Source organism: Coregonus lavaretus, assembly GCF_964263955.1.
Source record: "Coregonus lavaretus genome assembly, chromosome: 10".
Lineage (NCBI taxonomy): Eukaryota > Metazoa > Chordata > Actinopteri > Salmoniformes > Salmonidae > Coregonus > Coregonus lavaretus.
The window spans coordinates 44,663,033-44,683,184 of record NC_139997.1 but is presented as its reverse complement, the minus strand read 5'-3'; the positions used below and the strand labels follow the sequence as shown (position 1 = coordinate 44,683,184).

General features: G+C 41.4%; 1 protein-coding gene across 1 annotated transcript in view; it reads left to right on the top strand.

Annotated features, from left to right (window-relative positions):
• The window catches only part of LOC311136012 (bone morphogenetic protein 1-like), a 36,841-nt gene that overhangs the window by 8,703 nt on the left and 7,986 nt on the right, over window positions 1-20,152 (top strand). Inside the window, exons 2-13 of the mRNA XM_084170074.1 lie at window positions 3,894-4,007; window positions 4,219-4,374; window positions 4,648-4,765; window positions 6,668-6,846; window positions 6,965-7,070; window positions 8,914-9,038; window positions 9,767-9,882; window positions 12,703-12,805; window positions 13,296-13,412; window positions 13,744-13,889; window positions 15,829-16,024; window positions 17,093-17,218. Coding sequence (XP_084026200.1) covers window positions 3,894-4,007; window positions 4,219-4,374; window positions 4,648-4,765; window positions 6,668-6,846; window positions 6,965-7,070; window positions 8,914-9,038; window positions 9,767-9,882; window positions 12,703-12,805; window positions 13,296-13,412; window positions 13,744-13,889; window positions 15,829-16,024; window positions 17,093-17,218 — 1,602 coding nt within the window. The remainder of the gene's footprint in view (window positions 1-3,893; window positions 4,008-4,218; window positions 4,375-4,647; window positions 4,766-6,667; window positions 6,847-6,964; window positions 7,071-8,913; window positions 9,039-9,766; window positions 9,883-12,702; window positions 12,806-13,295; window positions 13,413-13,743; window positions 13,890-15,828; window positions 16,025-17,092; window positions 17,219-20,152) is intronic.

Below are 20,152 nucleotides of genomic sequence, written 5' to 3'. Positions count from 1 at the left end.
GTACTCAGTGATCTGTTGTGTTGGATTTTCTCCAAACATAACGCTTTGCATTCAGGACAAAAGTTAATTTTTTTGCCAATATTTTAGCAGTATTACTTGTTGCAAACAGGATGCATGTTTTGGAATATTTTGATTCTGTACAGGCTTCCTTCTTTTCACTCTGTCATTTAGGTTAGAATTGTGGAGTAACTACAATGTTGTTGATCCTCAGTTTTCTCATATCACAACCATTAAACTCTGTAACTGTTTTAAAATCACCATTGGACATGGTGAAATCCCTGAGCTGTTTCCTTCCTCTTCGGCAACTGAGTTAGGAAGGACGCTTGTATCTTTGTAGTGACTGCGTGAATTGATACACCATCCAAAGCCTAATTAAAAACTTCACCATGCTCAAAGGGATATTTTTTTACACTTTTTTGCGAAGCATTGTAAAACCTCCCTGGTCTTTGACGTTGAATCTGTGCTGGAAATGCACTGTTTGATCAAGGGACCTTACAGATTATTGTATGTGTGGGGTACAGAGGTGGGGTACTTATTCAAAAATCATGTTAACCACTATTATTGAACACGGAATGAGTCCATGCAACTTATTATGCGATTTGTTAAGCACATTTTTACTCCTTAACTTATTTAGGCTTGCCATAACAAAGGGGTTGAATACTTATTGACTCAAGACATTTCAGTTTTATTTAAAAAATAATAATTTAGAACATTTTCTCCAAACAAAATTCCATTCCACAATGACATCATTGGGTATTGTGTGTAGACACAATTTCTCAAGTTAATGAATTTTAAATTCAGGCTGTAACCTAACAACATTTTGAAAAAGTAAAGGGGTGTGAATACTTTCTGAAGGCACTGTATATGAGAAAGATTTTGTATTCTACTGATTTTGGCACTGGTAACAAAATAAACTAATATCATATACATCAAAATCCCCCCAAGTGATATTTAATTGCGGTAAATCACAGGACATTACAAGAACATTTTTTTTCCAGTATTAATGACAAAAGTACTAAACAAAACGAAACCACTGACCCTGAATAGTGAATGATATTGATATCTGGAATTCCTAGTGATATATCATGCAGTTTAATTTTGTCAATAGTTTGAATTACATATCAAAGAAACATTCATGATTAGTACTGCCCAGTAATGCAGTTGTTACACAAAATACTTGTACAGACATGCAGCACTAGCTCATACTGTAGGCTGCATTTGAATGGATAGCATACAGTTGAAATATGTTTTCATGGAATGTAACTTCACTTGTAGCTGCAAAGGCTTTTATTTATTTATTATTTAACCTTCTTTTTCTTACACATGTAAGTCCATTCTTGGAGGAACATATTCTTGGAATATGAAAGAGCATATTCTTGGAATAACTTTTATTCACACCTCTTGATGATGTATTCATTCCTTCCTCATGGTTTCGAGTTGGATTTAGAGCCTGATTTAAACCTGAGAAACAAATGGAAATGAACACCCACAGACACTGGCCCCTGTGGACTGGATATTGTACCACTGCTGTCTGTATTCTGTTCTTCTACTTCGTCCTCTCAGTTCTACATTGCCTGGCAACCTCACTTCTTTATTTACTCCCACACCAAGAGACCGTTCTCTCTTCCTACAGGACCATTTACAAAAGGCTTGAATGGTGCAATAGCAATCCCAACTATATAATATATTGTAGGTGGTTATAAGAGTGCAGTTAGCTTCAATAAACCTTAATCAGTGGAAGGAAAGCTACATCAAGGTGCTAACTTTTTTCTATTCCATATCATTTTCCATGGACCTTATTTGAACATGTCACAGAGTGAGGGGAGCCACAAGGGAAAAGGGAGAAAAAGGCAGAGTGTAGATTAATCCCACTAGACTCATTCCCTCTGGACAGAAGTCAGCAAATTCCCAGAAGACATCTACTTTACCATATTGCTTTGACTACCTAATTATGAACTATGAATATCACATCTGACATTTGCCAGTCTACATGTCATGCATCAGCCACTTTATGGCTCTAAAGGCTCGATTTGTCATGGCAGGTTGTATTGAATCTTTTACCTGAACAATTTCTCTCAACCCACTATGCTAATTAGGTCTTCCGATTGTTATGCTTTGACAAGTTACGCTAACTGACAAGTAGCAGCCTGTCTGGGTATTCAAAGAGTATGGCCTCTCAGCTCTACATCTGCACACTGCTGCACACCATCATGCCCATCTATGTGGTAGTGTGGGTATTGGAACATGACCATAAGGTTTGTGTGGAGTTGGATGTATACATGATCTTCCTTCATTTGGAAGTACACATTTATAAATGTATTTTTGGAAAAAGTATTGATATGATTACTATATGTCATGGGGAAAAAGGGGCCACATATAGAAAGCACGTATATTTCAACCCCTTTATGTACACTGAACAAAAATATAAACGCAATATGTAAAGTGTTGGTCCCATGTTTCATGAGCTGAAATAACAAATCCCCAACATTTTGCATACGCACAAAAAGCTTATTCTCTCAGATTTTGTGCACATATTTGTTTACATCCCTGTTAGTGAGCATTTCTCCTTAGCCAAGATAATCCATCCACCTGACAGGTGTGGCATATCAAGAAGCTGATTAAACAGCATGATCATTACACAGGTGCTGGGGGAAATAAAAGGCCACTTTAAAATGTGCAGTTTTGTCCCACAACACAATGCCACAGATGTCTCAAGTTTTGAGGGAGCATGCAATTGACATGTTGACTGCAGGAATGTCCATCAGAGCTGTTGCCAGAGAATTGAAAGTTAATTTCTCTACCATTAGCCGTCTCCAACGCCATTTGAGAATTTGGCAGTACGTCCAACCGGCCTCACAACCACAGACCACATGTAACCACGCCAGCCCAGGACCTCCACATCCAGCTTCTTTACATTTACATTTACATTTTCGTCATTTAGCAGACGCTCTTATCCAGAGCGACTTTTACTTGCGGGATCGGTGCTGAGGAGTATTTCTGTCTGTAATAAAGCCATTTTGTGGGTAAAACTCATTCTGATTGGCTGGGCCTGGCTCCCCAGTGGGTGGGCCTGGCTGCCAAGTGGGTGGGCCTATGCCCTCCAAGGCCCACCCATGGCTGCACCCCTGCCAAGTCATGTGAAATCCATAGATTATGGCCTAATGAATTCATTTCAATTGACTGATTTCCTATATGAACTGAAACTCAGTAAAATCTTTGAAATTGTTGCATGTTGCGTTTATATTTTTGTTCAGTATAATTGTGTTCTATTGGGCATCTCTGTTTAAGTGTGAATGCACTCTATGTGCGCACACACGTGACAGTTAGTGGGTATGTGAGGGTTATTTTGCAGTGCATACAGTATGCAGGAGCTGTGTGTGCTTGTCAAACAGTAGGCTATCAGAGCCCTGAGGGCCTCCCGTTGGGGGAGAGGGAAGCACCAATCACACATCAGCTCACACACCATAGCCAGCAGGCAGGGTGTGGGCCTTACTGCATAGCTTCACACATGTCAAAAATGAGGGACCTGACCAAAACATACCCCAAAAGCACTGCAGCAGCTTTACATGCTGTAGGTGATATACTGTCAGCTGAATTCAAATGCGTACATGCTAAGTTACTGTAGATGTTTATGTTTTTAATATACCAGATCCCCACCTTTACTTCCAGGTTCTCCCAACTACCATGTAGCTATATATTTCAGTACAAATAAATAAAGGTTTACCAAAAACAGTAGTTGTCTCCCTTTCACTTTTTCCATTTCTGTCTTGATTGCCTGTCTAAATAAGTATCTCTCTAGTTTTGCAAACTTTTTTGCAAACTGTGAATCGCATTAAAAGCAAACGTTTCAGCTGCAGGATGAATTATTGTTTGTGCCTGTGTGTCTGTTCTAGCTGCCTTCCTGGGAGACATTGCTTTGGATGAGGAGGATCTGCGTATGTTTAAGGTGGACCGCATTCTGGATGTTATTCAGAGGTCCATCCAGACCTTCAACGACACAGATGCAGGTACAGTACAGGAGCCATGCTGGACATGGAGGATTCAAGATTTGGGTCGATTTAGGGTGTGTTCACATATGACTGCCATCTGAGTTGCAAAACCATGTATGAATTTGAAATGAGGGGTTACATTTGTTTTCTGAAGGGATTGAGTTAAATTTGATTGAATGACCTCAACCCTGCATGGGGTTACATATCTGTTTGCATGTGTTTGTTCCAGTGAATGGTTCGTTGTCCAGTGAGAGCAATAGGAATGACATGTCTCCAGACAGCTATGGCCAGGGCTTCAGTCGCAGGAGGAGGGCTGCCACCTCCAGACCAGAGAGGGTGTGGCCAGATGGGGTCATTCCATACGTAATCAGTGGGAATTTCAGTGGTGAGTTCTGACTAGGAGATAGAGAGACCTTATATTGACTTGATTTTCAGATGCTTCATTGATTGTTAACGTCTCTCCATCAGTCTGTATATATCTACAGTATAGCTACATACCATAACTTTGTAGCATTATAGAGAATAAATAAGTATTTGTTTGTCTTTGATGTCCAATCATATAAGCTGTCTACTAATGTACTACATCAGTAATTCAATCCACTGAGACTCTCAGTGCAGTCCTTGATTAGGGCACTTGAAGGACCACCCTCCCTTTTAGGCAGCCAGCGAGCGATATTCCGTCAGGCCATGCGTCACTGGGAGAAGCACACGTGCGTGACCTTCATTGAGAGGACATCGGAGGAGAGCTACATAGTCTTCACCTACCGGCCGTGCGGGTGAGTGACAGGCCATTGTTGCAATAGGCCAGGGTTCTTCAATTCCGGTCCTGGAGGGCCGAAACACCTCTGTTTTTCATCCTCTCCTTCTAATCAGGGGCTAATTAAGACCTGGGACACCAGGTGAGTGCAATTAACTACCAGGTAGAAATAAAAAACAGAAGTGTTTCGGCCCTCCAGGACCGGGATTGAAGAACCCTGCAATAGGCTATAGACGCTTTAGCTGAGAACGCCACGAAAACTAAGCTCACTCTTCAATGCGGCAGAAGGCCGTGTGTTGTGATTCTGGATGGCCAGATAGATAGCAACAATGAGAAGAAACTGCGATGTGGGGAATTTTAAGTGACTCGTTTCAGCTAGTTTTATCTTGTTCTTTTCACTGAACGTCAATGCTAATATGGCAAAAATTCGCTAGCTAGCTAACCAACAACTGTAACGATGTATTTGAGAGACAAATTCTCATTGTGCAACTTATGTTGTCAATAGACATTGGAGACGAAATATAGTGTACATGTTGTCAACAACCTAAGCCAACTCCGTCTGTTTTGCCCCATAGTTGCGCCCACGTCGGTTTTGTTGCTAAACAACCAACCCGTCTATTAGGATACCAAATCTTCTCTTGTCTCTCCAGGAAAGCTCAATGCACGCACCTACTACTTAGAAGTCCCTGCTGGTAAATTACAGCTCTCTCCTGATTTTCATCAGTACCGATCCCTACAGCTCCATCACAGCAGAACATTGCCAGTTGCTTCTGGGTTGTGGCCATCTACGCTAAGCTGTCCTTGACAGAAAATATGTTTTTCCTATGCAAAAGAATGCACTTCAGGCAGGAACGCTTCATTTTAGCCTATATCTTCAGCTCCTGTGGTTTCAAACCTGGTGATTATCTCCATGAGCAGCAACTACGTGCCTCCCCATTGCCCTTAAACCTTTTCACAATGTCTGCCATTCAGACAGGGTTCGTACTGCACACTGCAGGACTAATTGCGCTTGCTTCTCATATTCTTTGCTTAAGACCGATTAGCACTGGCTACAAATATGTAGTCTAGCAGTAACACGCTCATCCTCGGAACCACATATAGATGCCGGTTCGATCCCCGCATCAGCCCTATGCATTTGGCATCCCGCTCCTCTTTCTCCCAGCTTCTCTGCTCCTGTCATTTCACAAATAAATACAAATATGAAAGGAGTTTGAAATTCTGTTCTCTTTAAAAAAATAAAAAAATAAAAGACTAGGAGCAATGCTGTGAGGTAGTTATTCTATACAGAGGATTTGATTCTAGACAGTGTGTAAGTACACTGTTTTTTGGCCAGGTCTCACTTGTAAAAGAGATGTATATCTAAATGTGACCGCTGGTAAAATATAGGATAAAAACATATTTTGTTGCCTGCATGTGCTGTGTTATTTTTTTTCAACGTGTTACTGTATGTTTTGAGTGTTTTTGCGCCTCCTACTGCCACGTCCCCCCCGCTCCAAAACTAGCTGAGATCGTCACAAATTGCTTGTGACAAAAAAGAAAACCTGGAATAGTGCCTCAGAGCAAAGTCTTTCGTCAGTTTCTAAATCTGGGCTTTCATGTGTGACTGACCACAGAGCTAGAGCTGTATTGTATTTCTCCAGTTGCAGAGTTTGACCATACTGGGTTATTGAAGTGTGCGGGGTAAACGGTCAATTCCATTTTCATTCAGTCAATTCAGGGGACAAATTAAAGTCAACTTATGAACTGAAAGAAAAGCAATAAGCACAAATCAATGGGTAGTTTTTCAATTCAATAAATGTAATAACAAGTTATTTGTGGGCTGAATTGACTGAAGTAAATGTTAATCAAACACAATCCGTGGGAAAAGGCCCACTGTCGCCCAAGCGCATATCCCCCTGAAAGACTGTGTCTCCCTCTGCAGGTGTTGCTCCTACGTGGGCAGGAGGGGCGGTGGTCCCCAGGCCATCTCCATAGGAAAGAACTGTGACAAGTTTGGGATCGTTGTGCATGAACTGGGCCACGTGATCGGCTTCTGGCATGAGCATACACGTCCTGACCGCGATGAGCATGTCAGTATTATCAGAGATAACATCCAGCCAGGTAAGTCCCTCTCTCTCTGTCTGTCTCTGTCTGGCTGCCTGGCTGTTTAGTCACATTATTTAATAATACCTGATTTGAGTCTGACAGGTCAAATTGTTATTCTTCCCATTTGTCCCAGGACAAGAGTATAACTTCCTGAAGATGGAGCCAGGGGAGGTGGACTCTCTTGGGGAAATGTACGACTTTGACAGCATCATGCATTACGCACGGAATACCTTTTCCAGGTTGGTACAAAGCAACTGATTAATCAAAGGCTCTGTTTGGTCCATTGGGTACTGTCTGGTTGGACATTCTACTCCTCAGGATCTACATTTAATGTATTCTGGCCTTCAGTTAAGTATTATTCACACAAGTACTTTGCTTTTCCCCTGACAATCTAGTCAGGTCGAATAGACATGTTATGCACTAAGCATCTCCAAAGAATCTGCATATTAGTTGTCTGGTATACAATAAATGAATAGTGCCATTTATTAAGTTATGTAAATTGATCATATTTGCATTTTTTTTTAAAGGCATCCCCCTCCCCCTGTGCATGATAAATCCTCTTATTAGTATACATGTTAGAATAACAATGTCACAGTCAGGAACTGATTGTCTTCCAGCAAAACTAACACTTTGCACATAGTTATCCTGCAAATAACCATGGGAAGCCATGGGGATTGGGTCCTGATTGGGATTGGCATGATTTCGCAGAAGACAGACGTCTTTTCATTTTAGTCTCGTGCATGGTGTTACCCTGTTGCTTTTTCTGTGTTTTACTTTTTTACCTCCACCAACACTTTGCAGGCCAGGGTCGTGGAGGCGGGCCAAGGTAAATATAGGGCTGCCAGTTGGTTCTTTGTATGTGACAATCTGGGCTGGAGTGGCCTTGTTCTCTGGCATTCAGGGATGGGCTCCACAGAGCCCTTTGGCACAGCCTAAAGCCCTCGTTCAGAACACTCTGTTTGCACATGCCTGCCATTCAAGGGTGCATCGCCATGGGAACTGGGTGATGGTGAGCTCCCCAACTGGCTGCTGGGGGACAGAAAGGGAGTTCAATAAAGTAGCAAAGTGTCAAACAGGAACCCCATGTGAAAATATCTTATTATGGCATACTCCTCAGCTGTCCCAACTCATGACTGCTTTTCCAGTGGAAATGTAGTTTACGAAAGTTTAATCAGGAAGGCTACGGGCATAGTGGGAATGAATACAAATGTATCATCATCAGCATAGCGTCTTGTTTCTTCTCCTCTTTCCTATTAGCCATGTGCGGAATGTGATTCACCTATTTACCTTAACCTACAGATGTAGGATCTTAATTGGAGCCAGTTTGCTGAGAGAGAGAGCGAGAGAAAGAGAGAGATCAAACAGCAGATCTCTTTGTTTCTTTGGACGTAGAACTAGCATCTCTGTTTTGTCCGAGTTTAAAAGTAAAACATTTGCCGCCATCCACTTCCTTATTTCTGAAACACAGGCTTCCATGGTAGGCAATTTTGGGCCTTCACCATGTTTCATCGAAATGTACAGCTGGACCAGAGAGAAGCGGTTTTTTTTACCTCAAGTGTATCAGCAACAAAGGAGTGATCAAATTAAGATCCTACATCTGTATAAGCACAATAATGCACATTACTCACGCTTGTTGTTTAACCCATGGGTTCACTCTGGCAATTATCACCTTCCTCTCTCTCAACCAACCAAATCTTGGGATGTATTTGTATGTCAACTTACCCTCGTTCTCTCACTTGCTTTTTCAGCAACAGTTTTGGGGTTCGATGCCAACATGGCTACCTGCCATCACATCATCTGGTGCTGAGGATCTTCCCTCAGAGATGAGGCCATTCCCCAAACTATTTAATTAAATGTCATATTGCATTCTGTCTTTGCTGTTCATTTAGTTAAGCCTGTACTCGATTGAACTGTTGTTAATGATGGTAATATCTAAGATGAATGGTTTTGAATTTTTGCGGTAAAACCAAAGTTTCTTCTTGTCCATCTTAATACAAATGAAAACTTAAGTTCTGCAAAGAGAGAATAGGTGTAGGTCTCTCTTATTGACCCTGTGTGTTTCTGTTTGTGTCTGAACTACAGAGGCATCTTCTTAGACACCATTCTACCTCGCTATGATGTCAATGGAGTCAGGCCACCCATTGGCCAGAGGACAAGGCTGAGCAAAGGGGACATCACACAAGCTCGCAAACTCTACAAGTGTACAAGTAAGACATATCCGACTTGGCAGGCCCCCTGACTGCTGGTTCTTCGGCTGTCCCCATAGGAGCACCCTTTTTGGTTCCAGGTAGAACCCTTTTGGGTTCCAGGTAGAACCCTTCCATTTTACCTGGAACCCAAAAGGGTTCTTCAAAGGGTTCTCCTATGGGGACAGCCAAAGAACCCTTTTAGCTTCTAGATAGCACTTTTGTTTCTAAGAGTGTAGGATTCTCACCATGTGAAATGTCTGAGAGAACATGCTGATAAACCCTGCACAAGGTCTGACTACTACCACCCCTGCCGATTCAAAAGATGACGACTAATGATTACTGTGTTTATTTTTCTGAAGACAAGACCATGATGACAAAGCTGAGACATTAGTAGATGAATGGAATTGCATTGTCATGGTCGAAAGGAGATTGATTGGTTCTTTGTTTCCAAAAATTGGAATTCAGTTTATTGTTGTAATCTGGAGAACTCAAGCCACAGGAATGGCCAACGTTATTACAATTCAACAACCAATAAATCAGCAACCATTCAAGTGCTTGGTATTGTGCCTCCTTTTTGAGGCTAAGGGAAATCTACAGTATGTTGAGACTTCCGAAACGAAAGCTTGTCTTTTTGAAACCCAGCAATGGTTTGTTTTTGCACACTGCCTTCTTTCTCTATTGTAGCTTATGCCATTCCTGTGGTGTGTTTTGAGTCCATTTCTTTTTTTACCATATTTTGTGGGCAGGGTGTGGGGACAGCCTACAGGACAGTAGTGGAAACTTCTCCTCTCCTGGTTATCCCAATGGATATGCAGCCTATGTCCACTGTATCTGGAGGATCTCTGTCACACCTGGAGAGAAGGTGGGTTGAAAACATCCAAGGGCTAGCCATCAAACTCTGTCTTGTGGAAATAGTTCACACTGAGTTTCTCAGTGAGTTTTATCAGTTCTAGGGTTGCAAAGCTACTGGTAATTTACTAAAGTTACCAGAATCTTCAGTAATTTTGGTAATTAACAGAAAATATATGGCAATTTATCGTAATTTTTGTAATTTATATTTGAATAACTTTAAAAAAAATGTTTTATTCATGTATTGTATTCATTTATTATATCTGTGTCCATATGTGACCGACCGCCTCGATTCGGTCTTATGTAGCAACATTTGAAATTGTGTTTTTTACATTTGATAAAAGTAGAGACTCAGAGCTAGAAACTGGTATATCATACACTGCAGTTGAGGAACAAAGTTGGGAAAGTAATTCTGCTTTGAAAGTTGATAAACATTTAACCCCACTTTTGAGAAAATGGCCCTTGAATGTTTTGGTACACCTACTGGAGAGCTCTTCTTTGTCTACACATATTCAGCATCGTTCACTCCCTCTTAAGCCTTAGCCCCACCCATCTCTTTAAGGATTCACGTGAGGCCATGTGGTAAACACACACTATAACAAAGTTTCTTTGTCACATGCAGAGGATACAGAAGGTGTAAGAGGTACAGTGAAATGGTTACTTGCATAGCAGCAATATCAAAAACAGAAAGTGTCCAGATAAAAATAGTTTATAAATATTTTATCGTTATTAGATGACGCTTACCCGAAACACTTGTCTAAATTGATGGGTCATGTGAAGGAAATGCTATAACCACCCCCCAGCCACATCTAGCTAAGTGGATGGGTCACTATTGTCTAGACATGTACACATGTTCATGAAATACAATAGATGGCCATAATCACCCCCAGACACACCTGGCTAATTTGATGGGTCATGTAATAATCTGGCCGAAATGGAGTCTTTTGTTTAGACAAACTAGCTAAACAATGAACCGGCATAATCCCAACTCATACTACTACCAATACAAACATTGTGATAGCTGTAGTATGAATCTGCAGGTAGCTAAAGCCAACAAACTAGCAATGCAAATGATTTTCTGATTCGAATAATATTACTACACAGATCGTACACGTAACGTTAGCTATCGAGCCAGCAAGCTAATGTTTGCTAGCTAACTAACAGTACGATTTAACTTGCAATAAAAACGACTTTCTGACTAAATTAGAAACTTATATCTGAAAAGGTGGCTAGACTCTTACCCGTATACATGGATGAACGCTTCATGGCAGACTGGAACCATTTAACTCCGTGGCGTGTGCAGAAATTAGCCCATCACTTTTTCTAACTGATCTGTCGATAGCACCTGTTAAATTCAGGGCTTCAATGTTGTTGAGAGAAGTAGCAAAACTTTTGTAGTTCTCGATGGCTAACGTTATATCTTTCAAAAACGGTGCGGTAGAAAGGACTGTCAACACATACTGAACAGCTCACGTTATAGACAGAAGCATGCTACATGGGCTCCTGAGTGGCACAGCGGTCTAAGGCACTGCATCTCAGTGCTTGAGGCGTCACTACAGACCCCCTGGTTCGATTCCAGGCTGTATCACAACCGGCCCTGATTGGGAGTCCCATAGGGCGGCGCACAATTGGCCCAGCGTCGTCTGGGTTTGGCCGGTGTAGGCCGTCATTGTAAATAAGAATTTGTTCTTAACTGACTTGCCTAGTTAAATAAATGGCAAACCAATTCAAACATATCCAGCCCATGCATTATGTCAGCCAATCATGGCTAGCGGGAAGGTTCCTGTCTTTTTCCGTGGCTAAACCAACTAGGCTCGTAATGTAACAATTGTATTCGTATTTATGGATGGAATACATGTTTGTTATTAAGGCACATGAAAGGTCACATGTTCCAGAAGGCATTTCTGCCAAAAAACGCATTTTGATAAAAAAAATGTATGTTTACGTTCAAATGCCGCTCTTGTGAAGTAGTGACGTGCGACATATGCCTAGTTTCCTGAAACTAGTCACATATTGTCCATGAGTTTCTAGTAGATATACCATATGGTTGAAGAGAAAATAGCCTAATTAATGGAAAAAGTATTTAATCAACAATGGCATTATTTTCAATTAACTCTGCAACTCTTCCAACTATTGACTTTTTTCACAACTGCCACCAGTTTGACACTAAAACATTGACAACAAATACATATTGACATAGCAAAATAAATCAAGTTTGTAAATTAAAATAAAAATGATATTCCATGCAGAAACCCTCATATAAAACACCAGTGATATTCACTAAGTTGCTGGTTTATATTTAGGACAATGTTTTACAGCTCATTATATTTTACTTTTTTAAATCATTTTATTTAATTATTTGATATATTTAAATTGATAAAGCCACACAGAAGGCCAGAGATGATTACAGACGCCTAATCTGAAGTACCCAAAAGAGCCACTAGAGCTATTGTGATAGATTACATAAAATCCTTGAAAGATTCCACAATTCTGGTAGTTTACTGGTAAACTTTGCAACCTCTAATCAGTTCACTTGACAGCAAATATACCATATCCTATAACGAAGGGGAGGATAGTTCTGGTTGGATTCAAGTGAGGTGCATTGGCTACATTGCCTGACAACTCATCCTGAATTTAATTCCACTGCTCTATCGATCGCTCGAGAAGAAATGCTTGTGGGCGTTTGACCTGAGCGATGTGGATGGGCAGTCAGGCTATTGGCTACAGTCTTTTTGTTTAGAATTGTAAAAAACTCCTTTCTTTCTTTTATCTCTCCCCATCTTCATTTCTGTCTGCCTGCATGTCTGTCTCTCTGTCTGTCTCTCTCTCACAGATAATTCTGAACGTTACCGCCATGGACCTCTACAGGAGTCACTTGTGCTGGTATGACCATGTGGAGGTCCGAGACGGGTTCGGGAGAAAAGCCCCTCTGAAAGGTCTTTACATGGAAGAAGATTTAGAGTAAAAGCCATCCATAGAGAACTCTCCAGAGAGGCCTGCTATCTACATCTGCCAATAACTCTTTCAGAAAACATCCAATTAAGTCAATGTTCACCTGAGATTTTGAAATCCTAGAGCAGAACAGAATGGTTAGAATGTACAATATGTTCAGAATAATAGACTGATGCATAAAGATCAGACATCGCCAGCTGTCTGTGTAATAGTGATAAACTATGCCTCGGATTCAATCGCCCCTTTTCTGCTAGGCACCTTTTAAAGGCAATGTTCCCTCGTTCACGGAGACCGCATTCACAGTAAACTTTGTTTTTGTCGGCACACTCGGAAATGACCTTTAAATGTAAATCGCACAATAAGGTGGATCTAATGCAGATCAGAATGAATCCCGGCCTAAGAGCTGCCTGCCTCAGTGTTATTAGTCATTACCCTGGAGTTGTTGTTGTGTTTTTGTTTTATGTTTTGCATCAGGCCGTTACTGTGGGGACAGTCTACCTGGCCCAATCGTTTCCACGGACAGTCGGCTATGGATAGAGTTCAGGAGCAGCAGCAACTGGGTGGGCAAGGGCTTCTCAGCCGTGTATGAAGGTAACATCAGCCATTTCACCATAGACCATATTGTTTATATTTGGTTTATATATATCTGCATATATATATATATATATATATATATATATATATATATATATATATATATATATATATATATATATATAATATATTTTTCATTTTTTAGTGTTTGAAAAAAGCCTTAGTTTTCTGCAAAATTCTAATTACGTAAACTCTATACACAGAAAACTCATGCTTACCACTATATTCTCATGATCTCAAAAGAAGGGGAAAAGGGGGAAGTTGATATTGTTGTTGGAAGAATTCATGGAAGGTGTAACCCCCTCCCTCTCCTTCCCTCTCTCACCAGCCATCTGTGGGGGAGAGGTGAACAGGGACAATGGCCAGATCCAGTCACCCAACTACCCTGACGACTACCGACCCAACAAAGTGTGCGTGTGGAAGATCACAGTAGCGCAGGATTTCCATGTGGGCCTCTCCTTCCAGTCATTTGAGGTAAAGGCTGTGAGGTGGAAAGGGAAGTGGAATGTAATTTTCACTCAATCCTGTACTTGTATGAGACACCCAGATACTGCTGAGCAGAAGGAATAATTTGCATTCAATCTGGGATGACAGCAGCACATCATCTTGCTGCCAATCATAAAGTCCAGATACTTGGAGATGATGGACGTGATGGAGACTTCTTCTTTATCACTTATAGGAGGATACTGCTATGTCGGTTTGAAATAATCATATTTAAAACCGACATACAGTGAGGGAAAAAAGTATTTGATCCCCTGCTGATTTAGTACGTTTGCCCACTGACAAGGAATTGATCAGTCTATAATTTTAATGGTAGGTTTATTTGAACAGTGAGAGACAGAATAACAACAAAAAAATCCAGAAAAACGCATGTCAAAAATGTTATAAATTGATTTGCATTTTAAAGAGGCAAATAAGTATTTGACCCCTCTGCAAAACATGTCTTAGTACTTGGTGGCAAAACCCTTGTTGGCAATCACAGAGGTCAGACGTTTCTTGAAGTTGGCCACCAGGTTTGCACACATCTCAGGAGGGATTTTGTCCCACTCCTCTTTGCAGATCTTCTCCAAGACATTAAGGTTTCGAGGCTGACGTTTGGCAACTCAAACCTTCAGCTCCCTCCACAGATTTTCTATGGGATTAAGGTCTGGAGACTGGCTAGGCCACTCCAGGACCTTAATGTGCTACTTCTTGAGCCACTCCTTTGTTGCCTTGGCCGTGTGTTTTGGGTCATTGTCATGCTGGAATACCCATCCACGACCCATTTTCAATGCCCTGGCTGAGGGAAGGAGGTTCTCACCCAAGATTTGACGGTACATGGCCCGTCCATCGTCCCTTTGATGCGTTGAAGTTGTCCTGTCCCCTTAGCAGAAAAACACCCCCAAAGCATAATGTTTCCACCTCTATGTTTGATGGTGGGGATGGTGTTCTTGGGGTCATAGTCAGCATTCCTCCTCCTCCAAACACGACGAGTTGAGTTGATGCCAAAGAGCTCCATTTTGGTCTCATCTGACCACAACACTTTCACCCAGTTCTCCTCTGAATCATTCAGATTTTCATTGGCAAACTTCAGACGGGCATGTATATGTGCTTTCTTGAGCAGGGGGACCTTGCGTGCGCTGCAGGATTTCAGTCCTTCACGGCATAGTATGTTACCAATAGTTTTCTTGGTGACTATGGTCCCAGTTGCCTTGAAATCATTGACAAGATCCTCCCGTGTAGTTCTGACTGATTCCTCACCGTTCTCATGATCATTGCAACTCCACGAGGTGAGATCTTGCATGGAGCCCCAGGCCGAGGGAGATTGACAGTTCTTTTGTGTTTCTTCCATTTGCGAATAGTCGCACCAACTGTTGTCACCTTCCCACCAAGCTGCTTGGCGATGGTCTTGTAGCCCATTCCAGCCTTGTGTAGGTCTACAATCTTGTCCCTGACATCCTTGGAGAGCTCTTTGGTCTTGGCCATGGTGGAGAGTTTGGAATCTGATTGATTGATTGCTTCTGTGGACAGGTGTCTTTTATACAGGTAACAAACTGAGATTAGGAGCACTCCCTTTAAGAGTGTGCTTCTAATCTCAGCTCGTTACCTGTATAAAAGACACCTGGGAGCCAGAAATCTTTCTGATTGAGAGGGGGTCAAATACTTATTTCCCTCATTAAAATGCAAATCAATGTATAAAAATTTTGTCATGCGTTTTTTTGGATTTTTTTATTTATTCTGTCTCTCACTGTTCAAATAAACCTACCATTAAAATTATAGACTGATCATTTCTTTGTCAGTGGGCAAACGTACAAAATCAGCAGGGGATCTAATACCTTTTTCCCTCACTGTAGATGAGCTGTGAGTTTGTAGGACAGTTGGGCATCCTGTGTCAACGTCCTCCCCAATGTTCCTTGCCTTATCTCTACCATAGATTGAGAGGCATGACAGCTGTGCCTATGACTACCTGGAAGTGAGAGACGGGAACTCAGAGAGCAGTCCACTGCTGGGCCGCTTCTGTGGCCACGAAAAACCAGACGACATCAAGAGCAGCTCCAAGCAGCTTTGGATGAAATTTGTGTCTGATGGATCAGTGAACAAGGCCGGATTTGCTGCCACCTTCTTCAAAGGTCAGAGGTCAAGAATATTGTCCATCTGTGACTAGTGCTAATGATGACACAGGATTGGGTAATATTTGGCACAAAAATCCTTTATAAAATGTGGTACCAGGGAAGAATTATGCTTAATAATATAGGAGTTCACATTCACATCTGTGCAACCATCTTCTGATAATTAAACTGTATCCCAGGCCTTCACATTGACATCACTTGACAATTGCTGGTACATTTTGGGTTACATCATTATTATTTTGAAAATGTTCCAAGGTATGAGACTTTTTATTTTTATACAGTTTTTGGGTGAGACAGCGACCTTGAGTATAAATGAGGGAAATTAGGCACAACTCTCGTTTGTCAGTTTAAATTGTCATATTTTATTCAGCTGTATATTTTTGCACATCTTATCTGATGATGGACAGTAAAAGAGGGCATTTTGAATTGATAAACTAGAGTTGTGTCTTCCTCCTCATATAAGTTAATTTGATATACTTAGTATTTGTGGGCTTTACATGGAAGGCTAGTAAAGTTATTAAAATGTTTATTTACACACAGGTGCATATCCAGGTGCATATCCAGGTGCATATCCAGTGCATATCCAGTGCATATCCAGTGCACCTGTGTGTAATTCAACATTTTAATAGCTTTACTTTGGCCATTTGCTTTATGATGTACTTGTTTTTTCTGTGGACTAATAGGGTACACTACTTCAATGGGAGGGAAGTGGAACTGATGGTTTCTTAGAAATGTTTTGCTACATTTTCTCTTTCTTCCTTCATGGGATGTCATGACCTCTGGGTGAAATAGATGGAGTATATGATGAACTCTTTATTTCTGTGGACTGAAAATACAAAGGGAAGGATGTAGAATTGATGGTTTCCTAGAATGCTTTGCTAAATGTTCTCATTCTTCTTTCATCATGGCATATTACGACGACGTCTGTGCTTGCAAGAAGTTGACTATGATGAACATACAAAGGGAAGGAAGTGGAAGTAGTTATACAATGTGCAGTAGAACTGATGGTTTCTTACGGTTCCTTTCTCCTTCTTAATTGCATATCACACTGGCGTCTGTGGGTGGTAGAGATGGACGAGTGTTCTAAGCCTGATAATGGGCGCTGTGAGCAGCGCTGTGTGAATACCCTGGGAAGCTACCGATGCGCCTGTGACCCTGGCTTTGAGCTCGCCTCAGACAGACGCAGCTGTGAGGGTGAGTGCATGGGGTGATTACTTATCCATCTCCTAAAAACACCATCCATGTAGTATGAATCACACAACTTCACCATCCCACTCATTGGACAGTCTCAAGGTTATAGACAACTCAATCCACAGTCTCACATCACAAAATAACCATCTGTGCTATTGTCATAATTGAATAATGAGCTTCTCAGAAGGAGAAAAATATCCCAATATTGACACCAGTGTAGCTGAAAAGCACTCATCTGTCTTCTAACTAAATGTTGATATTCTTTATCACTTGGACATCAATGTGCCAGATGCTTACTGTGGAACTTCAGTCATGGTTGGAGGATGGAGAAATGGTGCCCATTGTATGCAGACTAGTGCTTAGTACTGTATGTCTTCATCCTCTGTAGGCTACATTCACATTACAGACAGCTAAGGAGCCTCCAGACACACACTGATTTATATACTCAGTGTCTTCTGCCACCTCAACAATGGTTTAATCATCCTTTATCGGAGGAAAGTGTGTTTTTATTACAGTCAGACCACTTCATCGCTGGTCTATTAAGAACAAGGAGGCGCTAAATGGATTTAGAAAAAGCTAGGATACATGCAAAGAGTATTTTCACACATTTCAGAGAAACAAGACCTGTACATTATGAAAAGCTCTCCATCAAGCTTTAATGGGCATCTGAGCCCATATGGAAAAGTTATATATGGCAATACAGGTATATGTATATTACTTATGTTTTATATGGACATACAGTGGGGAGAACAAGTATTTGATACACTGCCGATTTTGCAGGTTTTCCTACTTACAAAGCATGTAGAGGTCTATAATTTTTATCATAGGTACACTTCAAATATGAGAGACGGAATCTAAAACAAAAATCCAGAAAATCACATTGTATGATTTTTAAGTAAATAATTTGCATTTTATTGCATGACATAAGTATTTGATACATCAGAAAAGCAGAACTTAATATTTGGTACAGAAACCTTTGTTTGCAATTACAGAGATCATACGTTTCCTGTAGGTCTTGACCAGGTTTGCACACACTGCAGCAGGGATTTTGGCCCACTCCTCCATACAGACCTTCTCCAGATCCTTCAGGTTTTGGGGCTGTCGCTGGGCAATACGGACTTTCAGCTCCCTCCAAAGATTTTCTATTGGGTTCAGGTCTGGAGACTGGCTAGGCCACTCCAGGACCTTGAGATGCTTCTTACGGAGCCACTCCTTAGTTGCCCTGGCTGTGTGTTTCGGGTCGTTGTCATGCTGGAAGACCCAGCCACGACCCATCTTCAATGCTCTTACTGAGGGAAGGAGGTTGTTGGCCAAGATCTCGCGATACATGGCCCCATCCATCCTCCCCTCAATACGGTGCAGTCGTCCTGTCCCCTTTGCAGAAAAGCATCCCCAAAGAATGATGTTTCCACCTCCATGCTTCATGGTTGGGATGGTGTTCTTGGGGTTGTACTCATCCTTCTTCTTCCTCCAAACACGGCGAGTGGATTTTAGACCAAAAAGCTCTATTTTTGTCTCATCAGACCACATGACCTTCTCCCATTCCTCCTCTGGATCATCCAGATGGTCATTGGCAAACTTCAGACGGGCCTGGACATGCGCTGGCTTGAGCAGGGGGACCTTGCGTGCGCTGCAGGATTTTAATCCATGATGGCGTAGTGTGTTACTAATGGTTTTCTTTGAGACTGTGGTCGCAGCTCTCTTCAGGTCATTGACCAGGGCCTGCCGTGTAGTTCTGGGCTGATCCCTCACCTTCCTCATGATCATTGATGCCCCACGAGGTGAGATCTTGCATGGAGCCCCAGACCGAGTGTGATTGACCGTCATCTTGAACTTCTTCCATTTTCTAATAATTGCACCAACAGTTGTTGCCTTCTCACCAAGCTGCTTGCCTATTGTCCTGTAGCCCATCCCAGCCTTGTGCAGGTCTACAATTTTATCCCTGATGTCCTTACACAGCTCTCTGGTCTTGGCCATTGTGGAGAGGTTGGAGTCTGTTTGATTGAGTGTGTGGACAGGTGTCTTTTATACAGGTAACGAGTTCAAACAGGTGCAGTTAATACAGGTAATGAGTGGAGAACAGGAGGGCTTCTTAAAGAAAAACTAACAGGTCTGTGAGAGATGGAATTCTTACTGGTTGGTAGGTGATCAAATACTTATGTCATGCAATAAAATACAAATTAATTGCTTAAAAATCATACAATGTGATTTTCTGGATTTTTGTTTTAGATTCCGTCTCTCACAGTTGAAGTGTACTTATGATAAAAATTACAGACCTCTACATGCTTTGTAAGTAGGAAAACCTGCAAAATCGGCAGTGTATCAAATACTTGTTCTCCCCACTGTATATGGTGGAAACATATTTGCCCATATATGTATCCACACATTTAGGTACAGTTGAACTCGTTTTTCAACCACTCCACAAATGTCTTGTTAACAAACTATAGTTTTGGCAAGTCGGTTAGGACATCTACTTTGTGCATGACACAAGTAATTTTTCCAACAATTGTTTACAGACAGATTATTTAACTTATAATTCACTGTATCACAATTCCAGTGGGTCAGACGTTTACATACATTAAGTTGACTGTGCCTTTAAACAGCTTGTGATGTCATGGCTTTAGAAGCTTCTGATAGGCTAATTGACATCATTTAGTCAATTGGAGGAGTACCTGTGGATGTATTTTAAGGCCTACCTTCAGACTCAGCGCCTCTTTGCTTGACATCATAGGAAAATCAAAAGAAATCACCCAAGACCTCAGCAAATGTTTTGTAGACCTCCACAAGTCTGGTTCATCCTTGGGAGCAATTTCCAAACGCCTGAAGGTACCACGTTCATCTGTACAAACAATAGTACGCAAGTATAAACACCATGGGACCACACAGCTGTCATACCGCTCAGGAAGGAGACGCGTTCTGTCTGCTAGAGAGAAAGTA